We start from the raw sequence: 17284 nt of genomic DNA, 5'->3' as shown, positions 1-17284 counted from the left end.
TTGCAGGAACAGTCTGATAAGTTGCAATTGTCCAAGCTGTCCCAGTGTCAGTGACAAGTGAGCCAAGTTAAACGTGTTTGGTTTGGATGCTGCTCTGTGCAGGTAAATGAAAAGCAGCCGCACAAGGCTGACAGGATTACAGTCATTGATAGAGGAGGCCCAGTGCAGCAGTGGTGGTTGCTCTTGTTGAGCAAGCATGCTGTTGTGTTGTGCTTCTGAAAGAGGTGACACAGCCAGCCTGCTAGCATTAAACACGAATTTCAAGTGAATCAATGCTATCATCATCAGTTTTAGAAATTTACAGGCAAAGGACTCAAGGGGGTTAAGTTATCCCAAGGGCACTTGCATCCAGAACAGACCTTCTTATTGTTTTTTACTGTATAGTGGAATTGTTTATTCACACCACTGGTTCTCATCTGTTTGTTTTTCTTTTTAGTGACATCACTTTGCGGTATAAGGAGATAAGGCGACAGAAGCAAGAGCACAAGTTTGAAAAGGACAAATGCTTGAGCAATGGTGATGGACACGCGCCAGTACTGGATGAACAGAATGGGAACAAACTGAGGGAGAGGAAACTTTGAGAAACAGACAAAGAGCTAAAAGGAACTCGTAGTGCTCAAGTGGGCCTGGTGGACAGCTTCAACCTTATCCTACCTAACTTGTACTTTTCATTGTTAGCTTTCCAATGTGTGAACATCCTCTTGGGGAAAAGATGTCACTTTGACATACGCGCCCTCTCTCCTCGTGTACGCCTAGTCAGAGTCGGAGAAGGTGTGTAGAGGGAAGTCAGAACCGACACCGTCGCAGTGAGATGGGATCTTCATCCAAGCGTGTTGTGTGTCTTCCTTGAAAACGAGGTTTGGAGACAAGGGGCTTTAAAGCAGAGCGCAAAGGGAATCTAGCTGATCTGTTTCCAGTAAACTGTGAGATTTTGATGTTGACGTTTGGGCATTAAGGAACACTTGTTTTGGAGTGTACAGACAACAGACAAAGGAAATTAATTACTTTTTTCTGCTGAAACCACCTTGAGCTGTGGAGTAAGATTGTGTAAAGTGTTTAGGCACTAATTAACAGAACTGCAGTCTAATTAACAGAATATAGATAAACTGAAGCTTGTGAACAAGTTGCGTAACTTGCACAGAATGTAGTACAGTACACTACTGTTACAGCCCCTGTAATATGGGGGTTATTGCCTTTCTCTAAACTGACTTTCCACATCCTGGAATAGCCTACAATAGTTTTATTTTATATTACAGCTCTGGGAGACAGATAACGGCTCCTTAGTTCTTTTTTTGTTTTGTTTTCAATTTTTTTTTTTAGTCTTCATCATCTCTTAAATGTAAGGGAAGGTTAAATGCAAAAGGTCAACCTACCTTTCCTTTGTTTTGTGGAGTAGGATGTATTACAAGCAGAAAAGTGGGAGTTACTCCATCAGTCTTAAGTTATTTGCCTTATTCTCAGCTCTCTTAGTTTGCTTACCAAGAGCGTTTCATTCTTGGCATCTGCTGTATGGGGCACATCAGGTTCTGCCATCCTTCAGCGCTGCCCCGTTCCTCCCAGGGTAACTCCAGACTGAGCAGTCTCCGGAGTCCAACTGGAAAAGGCGTTCTCTGCAGTCACGCACAGAATCGCTGTTAAAAGTGCCACCGTCCCTGCCAAGGGAACAAACTGAGGCCAAGTGCATCGTTCTTCCCCGAGCACGGTCTAGCAGCGGAGGTCTGCAGGCCAAGCTAGACAGCATTTTTGCTGGTGACTCAGCATCTAGGAAAAGAAATTGGAAACCTGGGCTGCATTTTTTTTCAGGTCATTATTCCAAAATGTAAGTGCTACACTAAGCATCAATTTTGTAACCTCTGTGCTGAGCCTGTGCGTTGGCATCTAAGGCACCGACGTAACGGTAACCATATCGCTTTAAGTCCTGTGATCTAATCTGGCTGTTAAAGGGTATTTTTCAGGGACGTGTTTATCCAGAAGAAAATGACAGAAACACCACCAGTAATAAGAGTGCAACCCCAAACTTTTTAAGTGACAGGAGACTTGCAGAGCTGCTGACTAGCAAACATCCGCGTTTTTGAACTGTTTTGGTCTTGTACATGAACGACAACCAAAATCTGCATTTCTCCCGTGTTTACAGAGAGACCCAAATACTTCCCACGCCTAAAGAGCGGGCGCTGAGCAGTGGGGCAGCCTGCAGTTAATCGAGCGGCCGGGTTGCATCTGAAGAGCTCAACAAGCGAAGCAGAGCTGATGGCCGGGGCGCTCCCCCGGTTGCTTGGCAGAGGCGGAGGAAGGGGGCCGTGGTGAGGGGCAGCGTCGGGCTGCTTTCTGGAGTACGTGCAGTGAGTGTAGTCGCTCAGCGGCTGCTCTTCAGCGACAGTGTTGTGCTGCTGTGAGGTAGTGACGCACGTACGGCCGCGTAACTGGGTGCTGACAGGTTTGTGAACGGGCAGAGCACGCTGAGTTGAGCAAGTATTTATTGCTATGCCTTTCCACCCGGGGTCGTTCTAGTGCCAGCTTCAGGCCAGTCTTACGAACTGTTAACTGAGTGTTTGGTGACTCGTACCAGTGTGCTGTGCTTGTGTAGTCCCAGCTGAGCAAGGCTCAGGTCAGTGTATCTCCCTTCTGTCTGTGCTGATGAACCCGCTGCCCCCTGCCCCCATCTCTTTGCAGCACAACCTCCTGGGTCTGTCTCGTGCTTCGGGTGGTCGCAGGCGCACCGGGGGAGGATCTGCCGCCGTCCGTGCCGCCGCCTCCCCTCCCTGCCAAAGACCCACCTAGGTATGTTTGAAACAACTGGTGAAGAATACCCGTTCTCCAGTGACGGTTCTGGAGCTTTGACCTAACGTGTAAAACACTGACTTGTTTGTCTACATCCGTCTAAAAAGCTTTTATGGTTAGTCTGGGTAACTGAACCAGTGTAATAAAGCGATGTTTGCCGGTGTGTTCTTTGGTACGATGTGTGTGTGCTCGTGGTTTATCTCGCTTGTCGCCTCGCGAGTGGAACTGGGGGGCGAAGGGGCCTTGGTCTGAACTCCCCTCCTGTGGAAAGGCTGCCAAACGTGTTGGCGCTGTCTGCAGTAGATGCTGGCCCTTCAGGTGATGAACTTGGCCAGATTTTCAGAGAAACGGACATGACAAGCCCTTGTTTCACTGTTGTAATTCGGAAATGCTTCTTGCAGTACATTTGGAAGAGTGATCTTTAGGCTGTGAGGTGGGCTTGGGTATGCACAACGCGTTGAGTAGCTTTGTAGTCTTGGTGCTTCCCTTGCAGACTGGTGTTTGGCATCACAGGTGGGCTCTCATCATTGCAGTCTTGCCTGGTTCTAGGAATACTTTTGTGATGATCTCTCGGAGAAGTACTCAGAAGCAACCTCGTGTGGAGAAGATGAAAGGAGAGCTGATAAGCCTCATGTAGGTAACATTTGGGGTGGCATGGAACGACACCATCGCTATGGAGATCAGAGAGGTACCAGCCTCGCGCTTCTGTATACACCTGTATCATGCTGCGCATTTTCTTAGCTTACCTTCGTTGTCAGAAAATGAACAAGATACCTCCTGCGTGTGGATATGCCCTAATATTTGTAGTGAGATGTACCAAAGGTGAGCTGCTGGCTTTGAAGAGGAAAAATGGAGAGGAATGGGTGGGTGGGTGAGAACGTCCTCAGCTAATGCTGCTGTGGGTGACGTTTTTCTTGCGAGTGGTTTCTCTTCGCTTTGGAGGCGGGCTGGCGGGGATGTGGCGCTGCTTGCAGGTACAGTTTTGATGTCCCTCAAGCCCACCTGTGGGGACTGTCGTACCTGTTAGGTTCGTAGATGGTGGTTCTGAGTTGTTGGTGCTTGGGTAGCGCCTGTGAGCAGAGCCCTTGCCTACCCCCTCATTCTGTCCCTGCCGGCGCATGATGCAGCGGTGCTCCACAGCCCTTAGAAGCCAGGCACCCCTTCCCCGGCTGCACGCAGGGCTCGATAGCCGCGGGGCTGCCCGGAGCTCTCTGGGGGTGCGCAAAGGGGGTGTTGGCCCTGTGTGCGGCAGGCGTGCCGTGCTGGGGGGGGATTCGAGGGGAAACGGCTGCTTCCGAGCATCTCAAGTCAGCGATGAGCTTTGCTTAATTATTGCAGCCAGCGCTCCGGGGGTGCCCGCTGCACGGCCGCGCAGTGGGAGGCTGCAAACAGGCCGTCGGAAAGCAGCGCGATGCCATGGGCCTGTACCCGCTGAAGCTCTGGTTGCCACAGGCTGGGGGTCCATCTTGCCACCCTTGCCTCTCCCACTGGCAATGCCCCCGCCGCTGTTTGGGGGTGGGCAGCAGAGCAGCCGGGGCTGCAGAAGAGTTTCCTTGTGGCTTTTGTTTTTTTTTCCCCGGTGAGTTTTTGGTCCTGTTGCTGGTGTTGAAGAGCCAGTATGATGCTTTTGGCTTCATCAGCTTCTGGCAGGAGTATTCTGCTCTTTCTCTCTTTTTTCTTTTTTTTTTTTTTTTTTTTTTTTAACAGGACTTGCTACACAGCCTAGCAAAGGAGTAGGCAATGGCCCTTGCTCACCTGCCCGTCAATGCCAGGTGAAGGAGCAGCAGGGATTTTGTTCTGCAAGGCAGTGAGCCGGCGGAGAGCACACAGGGGCTGTCCCTGCTCTCTGATGCTCCCTCCGCGAAGGAGCCTTTTCCCTTCCTCCGCTGGTGGGAGCCTCCAGCGAGCGGGGCTTGCGGCTGGGCACCTTCCTGCCTGCTGCTCCTCCGCCCCAGAGAGCCGGTCCTGCAGGGTCAGGCGGCTTCTTCTGGGTTTTTGTGGGGGGTTTGTTCCTGAAAGGATAAGTTGTCTTTTTTTTATTATTTCTAGGCTTAAAAGGTTGCAGAGCACTGGTCTAGGTGGTGTTTCCTACAGGAATTCAGACCGGGGCAGGGGAAAGTAACTCAGGTGATCACCTGTGGCTGATCACCTGCTGCTAGATGGAAGGTGAGACCTGCTCCGCGGGTGAGTGTGGAAGAACAGCCAGTGCCGCAGAGATGGTTTAACTGTCTGGAAAATGCCAGCTATGCAGGCTGGCTGCTGTGGGGAGATTTTCCAGGGGTATTTTGACCAAGGATCAATAACTTTGTCCTGCGTAGTGGGCTGGCTGAAGGTGCCGCCAGAAGCAGAAGGCAGCTGGGGCACCTCTGCGACGTCCCCGTGGTGGTGAAGAAGCCAGACAACCAAAAACCCCGCGCGGGGTGCGTGGGCTGCCTTGCTGCTAGCTGAAGGGGTGGTGTGCTGGTCATGGGGAGGGTTCGTTCGTCGGTCTGCGTCACTGAGATGCTGTTGTCCAGTTGTCCTCACAGGTGCCCAAGGCCTGACCTGAGCACCAGGGTGGCCACAAACTCGCACCATCTGTTAGCAATATGAAACTGATGTTTAATCAGTTTAATAGCTGGCATCTGTGGGAGGTTGGATACATCTTCAGGTGCCAAATGGGGACCTTCAGGGATGACCAAAGCTTGGCCAGACCCAGTCCCATTCAAACCAGCTCTCTGCAGGTCAGCTGTGGCTGAAGTGATGGAGAGCCCTGAGCTGCGCCATCCCTCTGGAGCACGATTTCTGCTCTGTTGCAGGTGAATCTGGGAACTGGGGGAGGAAGCCATGGCTTGCTCTTCTTCTAGCTGGTTTTTGTACACCTAGAGGAAGGCTGCGTTTTGGAAAAGCCCAAGTCCTGGCTTTTTTTTCTTGCCCCCCCCCCCCCGGAACGGCGCTCTGGCATTTGAGGTAAGGTGGCTGAAAACATGGCTGTGGAGCGAGGGTGAGAAAGGGGAAGGTCTCCATCCCCGCCCCGTGAGAGCAGGGGGAGAAGCTGGGCTGGTGATGGCCCTGCCACAGGAGAAGGCCCCTGGACGGCATTTCGGGCCAAGCCCTGTGAGAGCGCGGCGGCTCTGCCTGCTGCTGCCCCGCGGGAGGAGAGCCCAGGGCGTCTCTTTGGGAACGGGCAGGGCCCCGACCTCGCCCTTACACCCCGGGCCCGACCCCCAGCGTTGCTGCCGGGCTGAGGGGTGGGATGGAGGGGGCTGCTGGTCCCCGTCCCAGCCCCGCGGGACAGGAGAGCGGCCTGGGAGCCTGCGCTGGGGACCGGGGAGGGTCCGCAGACCCCAGAGGGCTTTACGGAGAGGGGCTGCACCCCTTGGGGGGCAAGAGGAGGGGACGCGGGTCGCGACAGAGACAAATGCTGAGCAGGGCCCGTGGGGTGGGGGGGGCAAGAGCAGTGCGGCGAGGGGGGGGTCCCTGGGCAGCGGGAGGGGGGACTGAAGGATGCTGATGGGTGCTCGGCTTGGGGAGCCCCAGACTCCAGAGGAGGGGGATCGGGGGGCAGAAGCCGTCCCCGCTTCACCCCGGGGGCGGGGGGCGGGCACTTCCCCCCTCCCGGTGGAGCCCGGGGCGGCACCGCCCGCCGTCCCCGCTCCCGCCGCCCCCCGGAAAATGCACCTTTCTCCCCCAAAGGAGCGGTGAGTGGGGGTCCTGCGGCTCTGCCCGGGGGGGGGACGGGGACAGGGGGGCGCGGCGCAGCCCCGGGGGTCGCGACATGGGGTGACAGAGTGGGGAGGGAGCCGGGGGGGGGGGGGGGGCCGTGAGGCCCGGGTCTGCACGTCGGTCCCCGCTGTGCGGGGGGGGGGGGGGCGGCAGCATCCCTCCCCGCCCCTCGCTGGGTTTTGGGGGGGGGGATTCTGGGGGGGTTTGCGGTTGTTTTTGTTTTTACTGCAACTTCCCAAGGAAAGTTGCCAGCCCGCGGAGCCGGGAGCTGGGAGCCCGGGAGGCAAACCAGGGCCCGAGCCCCCTTCCCGCGGCCCCCCCCGGCCCCCAAGCCCCGCTGCCCGGGGGGCTTCCCCGCTGGAGCAGCCCCGGGCCGGAGACACCGGGGGGGGGGGGCAGGGGTCCGCTGCTCCTCCCCCGCGCTGCCGGGGGCTTTGGGCTGGCGCAGAGCGGAGCCCGCGGGGGGTGGGGGGGCTCTGGAGCCGCTCCCCGCGGGGCGCAGAGACCCCCAGCTCGTCGCTCGGGTGAGCGGGGGGTGCGGCCCGGGAAGGAGAGACGCCCGCCCCCCCCCCCCCCCCCCCCCCGCCGCGGGGCCCCCCCCGCCGAGCCGGCGGCAGCTCCGGGAGCGGGGCCGGGCGGTACGAGCCGCAGCTGCCCGGGGCTCGGCCCCCCGTCCCCGGCTGGGGAGCGGCGGGGGGCCCCGGAGCTCCCCCCCCGCGGAGCTCGCTGCCTGCCTAGGTACGGGGGGGGGTCGGGGGGCTGTGGGGGCGAACCGGGCGGGTTGGTGCTGGCTCCTTGCCGGGGAGGCGGCTGCTGCGGCTCCGGTGCTGCCATGGCGGGGGGTGGGGGGCGGCGGGGGGGCCAGGTCAAGTTTTGGAGGCGTTGGATGGTTTTTTGGACAAACTGGATCCTGCTTTTCCGCCTTGGGGTGCAAGGCCGGAGCGGGGGCTTTCCCCCCCCCCGCCCCTCGGGAGAGGGACGGGGGGAGCAGCCCCGTGGGGTGCCGGGGGATGCGGGGTGGGGGGGCTGCTGCCGGAGGGTCCGGCTGACCGGTGAGAGGGGTTCGGCCCGGCCTCGGGCACCGGGCAGGAGCCGGGCGGTGCGGCGGGGGGGGGTGAACGCGGGGATGGCCGCTGCGGTCTGGGACCGGCACTGGGGCGCGTTGGGGCTGCGGCGGGCGCTGAGGGTCTCTGTCCCGACCCCGAGCCGTTTCATCGCCCCCCCCAGCAGGGAAAGGTGTCCCTCCTCCCCTTCCCGGGCAGGGTCCGGCGGGCAGCGCGGGGGGAAGACGGAGCATCTCGGTGAAACGCTCGCAGGGAAGGGCTGAGTTAACATAAAACGCAACGAATCCCTTCTGCGAGCGCCTCGCACCTTCCCCTGCTCGCTCGGGAAGGGCTGGTGCTGCTTTGCTAATAGGAAAACAGCACCGAATTGATTCCTGTGCCGGATGGGTGCTGCAGTCGGTCGGTGCCTCTCCGGGTGGTGCCGTGCAAAGCTGCGGAAGTTGCTGCTTAGAGCTCATTAGGAAAGGGTGTTCTGGGGAAAAAGCTTTGAAAGAAATGGGAAATTGGAAAAAAATGGAGGGTTTTTGAAAGAGAAGTTTGCCCTTCTGCAGAGAAAGTTGGTTGTGAAAACTTCTGTGTTTTCATACTTTAAAAAGCTACCAGGGAACATTGAAAGAAATGGAGCCTCTTAATTAGATACGGCGGTTTTTCAGGACACAGGGAGAGGCTGATTTGGATAAATCTCCATAATGTTGTGCTATGAAGATGTCAGTGTGGATTTCCAGCACTGAACAGCAAAGCGTCCCCTGAGCTGAGCTCGGTCCATACATGACACGAGTTTAGCACGTTCTCAGTGAAGATTTCACCGAGCGTTTATCCATTGTACGTAGAGGAGAGGAAGCCTCTTGCCTGGGGTAGGAGGTTGGGGGCCGAGACGGGCATCTCCCAGCCCTGACCGAGCCGTGCTGTCATTTCGGGTTTCGAAGAAACCCTCCTGTTGCTGTTACCCCGGGGGTGGGCTGCCGGGGTCTTGCAGAGGGGGTCCCCCGGCCACGCCAGGCCAGCGTGGCTGACGTTTTACGCTATAATGCACTGCAGTTTCCACCTTTGCCTGTTAGAATCCAAGCCTGGGTGGTTTGGGGGAGGTTGATCACCCCCACAGTGCCTGAGCCAGTGAGCGTCCGAGGTGAGCTGGAAGGTGGTACCCCCATATCAAGCAACTGTCCTCCCGAGGCAAACCCGGCCCTTCCTCCCGCGTGACGGGTGGGCTCTGGGGCTGTGTGAGGTTGGCAGAGGGGATGGGGGGGCTCCGGTGCGGACAGGGGGGAGGTTTGAAGTGCGGTGCTGAGGATGTGTGCCTGGGCTCAGGGTTCGGGGATCGCGCTCTGTGGGCTCGCAGCAGTGATCTCCCGGCGCAGATGGCGGGTAGCAAGGGGGTGCTGGCCCAGTTCGCGTTGGATTTGCTTGTTGGGTGTTTGCGGGGGACCCCAAACCCCTTTTGCATAGCAGGAAATACCCGGCTTGGAGAAATCCCCTTCAGCATCGCACGATGCCTGCGGTGGGGTCTGGCTCGGAAGAGCAGCTTCCTGACGTTTAGGATGGATCTCGCGTACACCTCACCTGGGAAAACCCCTGTGGGGAGGAAGGCAGTCGAGCTTCCCCGCTGCAGGAATCGATTCCTGGGGAATGGCATCATCTAAACCCTGCAGCGACCCAGAAGCCGGGCTGGTCCCCTTGCACGTGGCCACGGCAGAGCGGCGGGCGCAGAGCAGCCCCTCGGGTGAGGCTGGGGAGAGCCACGGAAGCCAAAGGCAAGATCTGAGCTGGAAAAGAGATTAGGAAAGCAGCGAAGGGCTTAAAGGGCTCCTGCAGAAGAGACGTCCACACACAGAGCGACTGAAAATGTCGCCCGTTAAATGCTCCTGAGGTAACTCGCGCAGCTCTGCGTCTCGGTGTGGCCACTCTGCGGATTGCCGTGGGGTTTCCAGCCCCTCCTGGAGCTCCTCTGTTAGCGGCTGAGATGCTCTAGCGCACGTTTGCTCCGGGCCTGGAAGAGGAGCCGAAGCCAGGAGCGATGGAGGGGGAGCAGCTATTGAGCATCCCTGCTAAAAAATCTAAAGGCAGCTATTTCTTACTTTGTTTGCTTTATCCTAACTCCTTGTGTCACACCTTGCAGGCTGCCTCGCTAGTGGGGAGCGTTTGCCATGGACAACAGTCACGTAAGCAGATACCACTTAAGCGGTGAGTACTTCTGAGCGAGCCCCGGGGTCGGGTTCTGGGGCAGCGCTGGCCGGGGCTCGCGTGCCCAGCTGGTCTCGGGAGGGACTGCTGATCCCCGCTGCTTTCAGCAGGAGGAACCCTCCGCTGCACGTGCACACGGGGTGTAGTTTCCTAATACAAGGGTAAAACCCTTAAAACCCCCAAGTTTCCAACATCAGGTGCTCTGCCCTGGATAACAAGCAGGTACAAGTAGGAAGCAGGTTTCCAGCTCAGCTGGGATTTGTACCTGGAGTTATTCAGGAGTGGGAGCCAGTAAAGGGTTGTTTTGCCCCAGTTTTGTCCCCCTGCAGTAACAGGAGTCTGTGAACTCCTTGGAGCTGGATGGCACCGAAAACCTCCGTGTGCGGGAGAGCGCTGGAAAGCTGTGGTGCTTCCCTCTGCGTCCCTGCCCCGGGAATGTGGGGGACAAATCCCAGCCCTCTGCGGACCGTAAGGGGCTTGGGTGGGGGTGGAGGAAGCAGGACCTGGCTCCTACCCGAGGCTTTACCCTGAGATCCCTCAGGGCTGCTCGTGGCCCTCTGGGGAGGGTCCAGCCCCGGCGCTTTGGGTGCAAATAGTTGGCTCCTACGGATACATCCCTTGGCTGGCTCCTGGCAGGGAGGTCTGGGGAGTGGGGGAAGCAGCGGGTCGTCCCTCTGCTCGGATGCGATGTGGGAGCTTGCTCTGGCTCTGGAGCTGCTGCTGAAGCGGGGAGCACCGCGGCGTGACGTGGGGGGACTCCCCAGCAGCGCTCTGTCGTGAGAAATCTTGCCCCCCCCCCCCGCTTTTTTTTTTGTGTTACGCTGAGCAATTGGTGTCGGTTCAGTCGCTGGTGTGATGGAGGCTGGTGCAATGCAGCAGCAGCCGCTCAGCGCACCATCACCGGGCGGCTGTGTCCTCCCCGCGCTGCAGCTGCAAGCCCGCGCTCTCTCCTCCCTGGATCGCAGCAGCCGCCGTGGTGGGGGTTTCCCCTGTTTCCAAAAGCTTTTTGTTTGGTTGGGTGGTGTTTTGTGGTTTGGTTTTTTTTTTCCCTCCTATTTCTGGATTTTCTTGGCATCCCCAGCCCGTGGGAAACCAGGCAGCAGCGAGGGTTTCCCTGCAGTGCAAAGGGCGATGCAGACGTGCACCGAGCACATCTGGGAGCGGGATGGATCCGAGTCCCCGAGCCCCCGGCACCCCTGCGGCGACGCAGCCGTTCGCTGATCTTCCTTCCTTGCTTGCGGGGGGACGGGGCCGAGAAACGCGCGCCCGTCGCCTCCCGGGCGAGCAAAGCGAGGACTGTGATTTTTGTGGCGTGCGAAGCTGCTGCCTGACACCGTCTGCAGCCCACCCGTGCGGGACGCTGTGGTTTACCCCCTGCCTTGGCCAACCCCGTCCTCCTAGTTTAGAGCCGAGTGTCTGGCGCAGGAGCCACGGAGGATGAAGCCGTGCCCGGGGCCGCGGCCGGCTGACGGTGCCTCTCGTCCCCCCGCAGTCACCACGAGCCCGCCGCGGTGGGAGATCGGCGTCTACGCCGCTGGGGCCCTGGCGCTGCTGGGAGTAGCCGCCGTCAGCCTCTGGAAGCTCTGGCGATCCGGCACCTACCCGGCGCCTTCCCCCTTCCCCAACTACGACTACCGATACCTCCAGCAAAAGTACGGGGCGGCGCATTCGGACGCCAAGCACAAGGTAAAAGGGCGCAAGTTTGGCTCGCGTCCTTTCCCTTTGCAACACGTGAGGTGCTGGGGGGGGCGAAAATATTGCCTGCATCCTCTCGCTGGGGGGAAACCCATCGTCAGGGAGCTGGTGCTGCTGGGGGGCTGGGGGTCAATGCGGAGCTGTGAACAGGGCTTGGGGGGTGTGGGGTTTGCTGCTCCGGCAGCTTGAGACCGAGCAGGGGCTGTAGGGCATCCAGAAAGCGCTGGGGAATCCAAGCTGTCCCCAGCGTTGTACGGAGGGATGGGGTCGCATCGCCTGGTTTTCCTTTCCCTGTTGGCAGCGAGGGATGGCCCCGGGCTCGCAGAGGGTGCTGGATAAGACGTCGCCCGTCCGCAAGAGCAGCCTGCGGACAGACGATACCTTCGAGAGCATCAGCGAGCTGGGGAGCCTGGAGCTGATGAGCAGAGACCTGGGCTTGGCCCCCTATGGCCCCTTGAAGAAATCCATCTCGGCCGACTCGCTCAGCTCCATCTCCTCCATTGGGAACAACTTTGGGCAGGATTTCACAGTGGGGCAGGTGGAGGTGTCCATGGAGTACGACGGGAAGGCAGCCACCTTGCACGTGACGCTGCTGCAGGGCAAGGACCTGCTGGAGAAGGAGGACGCTCGCTTCGAGTCCTGCTTCATGCGCATCAGCCTGCTCCCGCCTGAGCAGATCGTCGGCATCTCCCGGGTGAGCCGCTTGCCCCCCCTTGCACGAACCCCCCAGGTGTGCGTGGCATCGCTTGCCACGTGCTCGCTGCAGCCTTCGCTTTTGGGTCGCAGAGTCCTTCGGCCGAGCTCCCCACGGCAGCGACGGGTGCCTGGGAGCAGGGAGGTCCAGGGATGTTGGGGCTGGGTGCGGATGGCACAGGATTTTTGGAGTCCTGCTCTGGGGGGGTTCAGTGTTCTGTGGTGTAGGGGGGTCCCAGGTGGGTTTGAGCATCAGAGACCCAGCAGAGGCAGAAATTCCTCTCTATTTACCGGGACGTGCGATGGCTTTGCCATCTCTGAGCGCAGCTTGCGGCAAGTTTTCCTGCTCGACTTTCCCAGCTCCGGGGGCCGGGGGTGCTGCGGAAGGTGCAGGAAACGGTCTGGGGGGATTTGGGGAGAGGCAGCGTTTGGGCATGCGCTGCTGGCGTTGTGCTGAGTCCCCACACGCTGGGTTTGCCCCAGCGAAGCCCGAGCGCGGTGCCCGCGGCAGCCGCAATGCTGTCCGTCCCTCCCACACACGATGCTGTGGCCGAAGATCCAGGTGGCTGCACTGGCAAGGCCAGAACCAGGAGTGGTTTTGGGGCAAAACCTCCCTTTTTAAGTGCCCCAAAAGCTGATCTTGGAAAGCAGGAGGCTGTTTTCTTTCAGCAGCTGCTTTTTGCAAAGCTCAGGGTCAGCCAGTTTGATTTAATCAGGATATTCCAGAAAGGAGCAGAGAGCTTCATCCCGCCAAAGAAACCTTTCCACGGAGGGGAAGTACCCTTCCAGCGACCACAAAACCCCTGCCTTTAAAATATTTCCACAGCACCCTTTTAAGACCGTTTTTCTATCCAAAGATCCGTCTCTTTATTTATGCTCTGGAGAGATTTATTATTTAGCATCGTTATTTATAATTCACCAGCACTATTTACCCTCTTTTGCTGTCCTGAGACAAGTCATGAAGACATATTCGGTGCTTTAATGCTTTACAGTACTTGTGGTTTTTTTTTTTAAATAGCAGCTAACATCTCTGCTGTACCAGAGATCCCAAAATACAGCGCCGGCTGCAGACAGCCAGTCATCAGCGCTGCAGAGCAGACAGCTGCAAACCCGCTTTGCCCGGCGAGGCTCGTTAATCGCCGGGGCCTCTGGAAGCCGGTGGCATCTGATGGGAGAGCGAGGGAGGGGGTGATGGAAGGTGCCACCTCACGAGCTGCTTCTGTCCCTCAGCCCAGGGATGGGAGCAGACAGATGGACACGAGGAAGTCCTCGGGATGAGATGAGCCATCTCCCTGCCATTGCTGGGGAGCCCGGGCGGCTTTAGGGGTGATGCAGCCTGGGGGGTTCGGGGCTGAGCCCCCTGATCCTGCAGTGGGATCCCTTTCTCCCCACAGCACCAGGTTGGGATGGGTGGTGGGGAGCCGTCCAAGGCTGCGGCTTTTCATCCCGTGGGAGCACTGGGCCTCCTTTTAGGACAAAACCCTGGTTTGTGGGCGGTACCTTGGATGCCGAAAGAAATAGGGCTGCAGTAGGGGAAAAACCAGTCTCTAAAGCCGTGATTTCAGCGCAGTTCCCCCCACCGGCACTTTGGGACCAGGTAGCGACCAGCACCCTGCAGGACGGGGCCCTGGGGAGCTGCTGCTGCCTTCGCTCCAAGTGAATGGCGTGGCGTAAAGATGATGACTTCCAAAAAGCATCGTCCCCGTTTGGCACATTCAGGGGCTGCGAAGCCCCTCGGGCTGGGGGTTGCACCCCCTTGGCCACGTCCCGTAGCCTGGAGGGCTGAGCTCCTGGCGCACAGGGATGCCTGGCTCTCGCAGCTGAGAGCACCACACCAACCTCAGATCTGTATGAAAAGAATTAGTGGGCAACGGGGCAGGTCACAGCCCCTGTTGTCTACCCCAGTCACTGCGCAGCCGCTGTGGTCAGCTGGGAAATAACTTTTGTCCCCGTCCTGGGGGATGCCCTGCCCTCACCGTCCCAAAGCCACACGCTCCTCGCAGTTCCCACAAGGGAAACGGGGCAGACCTTGGCTGCGGCCCCAAAACCCAGTGGGTACCACAGCAACCCCCCATTCCCTGCGGCAGATCCAGCGGAGCGCCTACGCCGTGGCCTTTGACGAGCACTTCTCCATCCCGCTGGACCCGTCGGCGCTGGAGGAGAACAGCCTGCGCTTCTCCGTCTTTGGCATCGACGAGGACGAGAGGAACGTCAGCACTGGCGTGGCCGAGCTCAAGCTCTCTGACCTAGACCTGGCCATGCGTCCCTTCAGCGCCTGGCTCTACCTGCAGGACATGAACAAGGTGAGTGCGTGGGGGTCTGCTCTATCCCCGCCCAGGATTTTGGGGGCTTTCTCCTCCTCGGGAGCTGGGGTTGATGGGTGACAGCTCTCTGTGTCCTGCAGGCGGTGGACACGGTAGGGGAGATCCTGCTCTCCCTGAGCTACCTGCCCACAGCTGAGCGCCTGACGGTGGTGGTGGTCAAAGCCAAGAACCTTGTGTGGACCAATGGCAAAGTGACCGCAGGTGAGCAGGGGGTGCCTGCTGGGCACAGGGGTCCTTTGGCCTTCCGTGGGCTGGAGGTGGCCTTTTGTCCTCGTTTATCCTACTACATCACACGGTCCTCCCGCTGAGGACTGACCCTACCAGGAAGGTCCTCCAGAGATGGTTTCCCCCACCTTCTCCATATTGCAGGGGAAATGCATGACTGACCGTGGGGTTTTTCTCTCCCACCACCCCAAGCAGATCCCTTCGTCAAGGTGTACCTGCTGCAGGATGGGAGGAAGATCAGCAAGAAGAAGACAGCGGTGAAGAGGGACGACGCCAACCCCGTGTTCAACGAGGCCATGATTTTCTCGGTGCCGGCCATCGTGCTCCAGGTCTGTCCTGGCTCAGGGAACACATTCTAGGCTGGGGGGCACGTCCCATCACTCCTCAAGGTCCCCAAACACCTGTGCTAGTGAGGGCTTCCAGGGGTGTGCGGGGCTCTGGGGGCATCGCAGGAGCGGTGGGGTGGGGGCCATTATATGCATATATGGTTTGGGGGCATGTATGCATAGGGTAGGGGGTGTAGGGGGATGTGTATTTATGGGGGATATGTATTTATGTGGTATGGCTGTTGCAGGAGGCCACGTGTGTGTGTGGGATGGGGACACAGGGGGATGGGGATGTGTAGGGTATGGTTGTGTAGGTGGATGGGCGCATGTTTGGGTTTAGGGGATGTCGGAGTGTGGTGGGAGGGTATAGGAGGATGTATATACACAGGGTGTGGGTGTGTGCGGGGATGAGCATGCACAGTTCTCAGGTGTGGGGGGATGGTACAGAGGGGTGCGTATACTTGGGTTATAGCTATTTTGGTGGGCATGTATTTATGGGGTGGGGGTCATAGGGGATGTGTATGCGTGGGTTAGTACTGGGGGGAGCGTTTGCGTGCGTGTCTGGCTGGGGAGGGAACGGGGACCTGTATCTATGCGGGGGTTGGTGCAGCGACCGCTCAGTGCTGGACTGCTGTGACGGCCTCGTGCTGCCCCACAGGACCTGTCCCTGCGGGTGACGGTGGCTGAGTGCGGCGAGGACGGCCGCACCGACAACACAGGCCATGTCCTCATTGGCCCGGCGGCCAGCGGGATGGGCATCACGCACTGGAACCAGATGCTGGCCACGCTGAGGAAGCCCGTCTCCATGTGGCACCCGCTCCGGCGAAACTAGGCTGCTGGCCAGGAGCCCATCATGGCCCTGGGGTCCCGCACCCCGACACGGCTCTGCCCGGGGACAGCGAGCGGAGGGGGGCTGTGCCCGGCTGGGGGCTTGGCCCGGAGCTGCCCCGGCACAGCGTCCGCAGCCGAGCAGGGTTGAACGAGACTTTGCAGCGTTGAAACGGCAGAGCTGCTGGCGCGCCTTGGCTGGAGCATCTCGCTGCTGAAATATGCGGAGGACGGAGCAACTCCTCGGCTGCGTCTCTCCCCATCTGGGTTGCCCTCGCATGCGCTGGGGGCTGCGGACAGGATCTTCAAATGGACCAAAACCAGCAACAACCTCCCCAAACCGCTCTTCGACCGTGTGCTCCCCGGCAGTCCCCCGCAATCGGTGGTGCCCTCAGACGAGGGCCCCAAGGGCTTCTGGGGAGGGGGTGGATTTCGTGGGGAGGCAGTTTTTGGTTGAACGGGGCGGGGAAATGGAGGGGGGGTTGATAAAAGTGTCGGCACAGCGTGGTTTCTCTCGGCGTGTGTGGTTTGTCTGTTGGTTTTGGAGGGATTTTGGTGCGCTGCACCAGGGCTGAAATGTTTCAAACAAGAATGGAAAACCAGAGAAATAACAGCAGAGAAAGAAATTGTTATAGATGTTTTTTTCTTCCATCTCTTTTCAAGCAGAGTAAGTCTCTGCCCATCTCTCCGCTGGCGGCACGGGGGTCTCTGGACTTGACGAGTGGTTTTTCAGCCTCTTGGGTTTGAGCTCAGATCCAGGCTGCGTCATCTCCTAAAGGTCCAACATTGTCGGAGTCAGCTTTTCTCACCCTGGCCCCTTTTCCCAGCGGAACCAGCCCTCAGGGCTGCTCCTGACAGCACAGCAAAATCCTGCTCTCTTAACGCTAATCTTGCAACTGGGCATTATTTTTTACAGCCCCTGGAGTCACGCTTTGACTTGCTCATCCCAAAACTCACTCATTTTTTCCAAAATCTGGGTGCAGAGGGAATGCCTTGGCCCTGTGACCAAAGGCAGACGTAAGCGCACCCCGATTTCATCATTTTTAAGCCAAACTCCTGTTTCAGGGGGAAGGGAGAGGAAAAAGCTCTTTACATGCTGTCTGCTCGGGGGCTCCTGGCCCAGGCAAGGACCAGCCCCTGGGTACGGTTTGGGTTGTTTGGGCAGCCGGTGCCCGCTCTGTTTTCTGCAGGGTGACAGATGGAGGGCTCTGATGGACCCCCCCGACGGTGTGGGCTTGTGGGCAGAGGATGCCACGGGGACACATCCCTCGCCTGTGCTGCAGCCTCAGCTCTTCTCTGCCTGAAGAAGGCTGGCAGAAAGCCTGACAGGGAAACCTGGGGGCGTTTGGGGCCGTTTGGCAGAAACCAGGTGCCACGGGGTGAGCGTGATCAGGCATGTGGCTGCTTGAATGATTTGAGCAGGAAAAGAAAGTGTGAATGAGCCGTTCATTATCGCTGATTAAAG

General features: G+C 58.7%; 2 protein-coding genes across 4 annotated transcripts in view; both read left to right on the top strand.

The window, feature by feature from the left end:
* The window catches only part of PTDSS2 (phosphatidylserine synthase 2), a 44236-nt gene extending 41280 nt beyond the window's left edge, over positions 1-2956 (top strand). The window contains exon 12 of the mRNA XM_075425719.1: positions 437-2956. Within this exon, the coding sequence (XP_075281834.1) occupies positions 437-581 (145 nt within the window). The 3' untranslated portion in view covers positions 582-2956. The remainder of the gene's footprint in view (positions 1-436) is intronic.
* A 3405-nt stretch (positions 2957-6361) lies between these two features.
* On the top strand, positions 6362-16445 carry SYT12 (synaptotagmin 12). Of its 3 annotated transcripts, none has more exons than XM_075426560.1 (8): positions 6362-6458; positions 9664-9728; positions 11221-11414; positions 11725-12117; positions 14204-14419; positions 14521-14641; positions 14861-14994; positions 15650-16445. In XM_075426560.1, exons 2-8 carry the CDS (start codon positions 9692-9694, stop codon positions 15821-15823), a joined length of 1269 nt encoding a protein of 422 aa, XP_075282675.1. In that variant the 5' UTR covers positions 6362-6458; positions 9664-9691; the 3' UTR covers positions 15824-16445. The 3 variants fall into 3 exon arrangements, with proteins under 3 accessions (XP_075282675.1, XP_075282674.1, XP_075282676.1); XM_075426559.1 differs by lacking the exon at positions 6362-6458 and adding an exon at positions 7077-7221; XM_075426561.1 differs by lacking the exon at positions 6362-6458 and adding an exon at positions 9294-9414.
* Positions 16446-17284: the final 839 nt, after the last annotated feature.

The sequence above is a fragment of the Opisthocomus hoazin genome, chromosome 7 (assembly GCF_030867145.1).
Source record: "Opisthocomus hoazin isolate bOpiHoa1 chromosome 7, bOpiHoa1.hap1, whole genome shotgun sequence".
Classification (NCBI taxonomy): Eukaryota; Metazoa; Chordata; class Aves; order Opisthocomiformes; family Opisthocomidae; genus Opisthocomus; species Opisthocomus hoazin.
Note: the sequence above shows the minus strand (reverse complement) of the source record. Positions and strands in the feature narration are given on the sequence as shown.

Coding starts and splice junctions, on each gene's coding strand:
- SYT12 (XM_075426560.1), top strand. CDS start 9,692: ATGGACAACAGTCACGTAAGCAGATACCACTTAAGCG. Junction 11,415..11,724: donor ATTCGGACGCCAAGCACAAG/GTAAAAGGGCGC, acceptor CCCTGTTGGCAG/CGAGGGATGGCCCCGGGCTC. Junction 14,420..14,520: donor ACCTGCAGGACATGAACAAG/GTGAGTGCGTGG, acceptor TGTGTCCTGCAG/GCGGTGGACACGGTAGGGGA.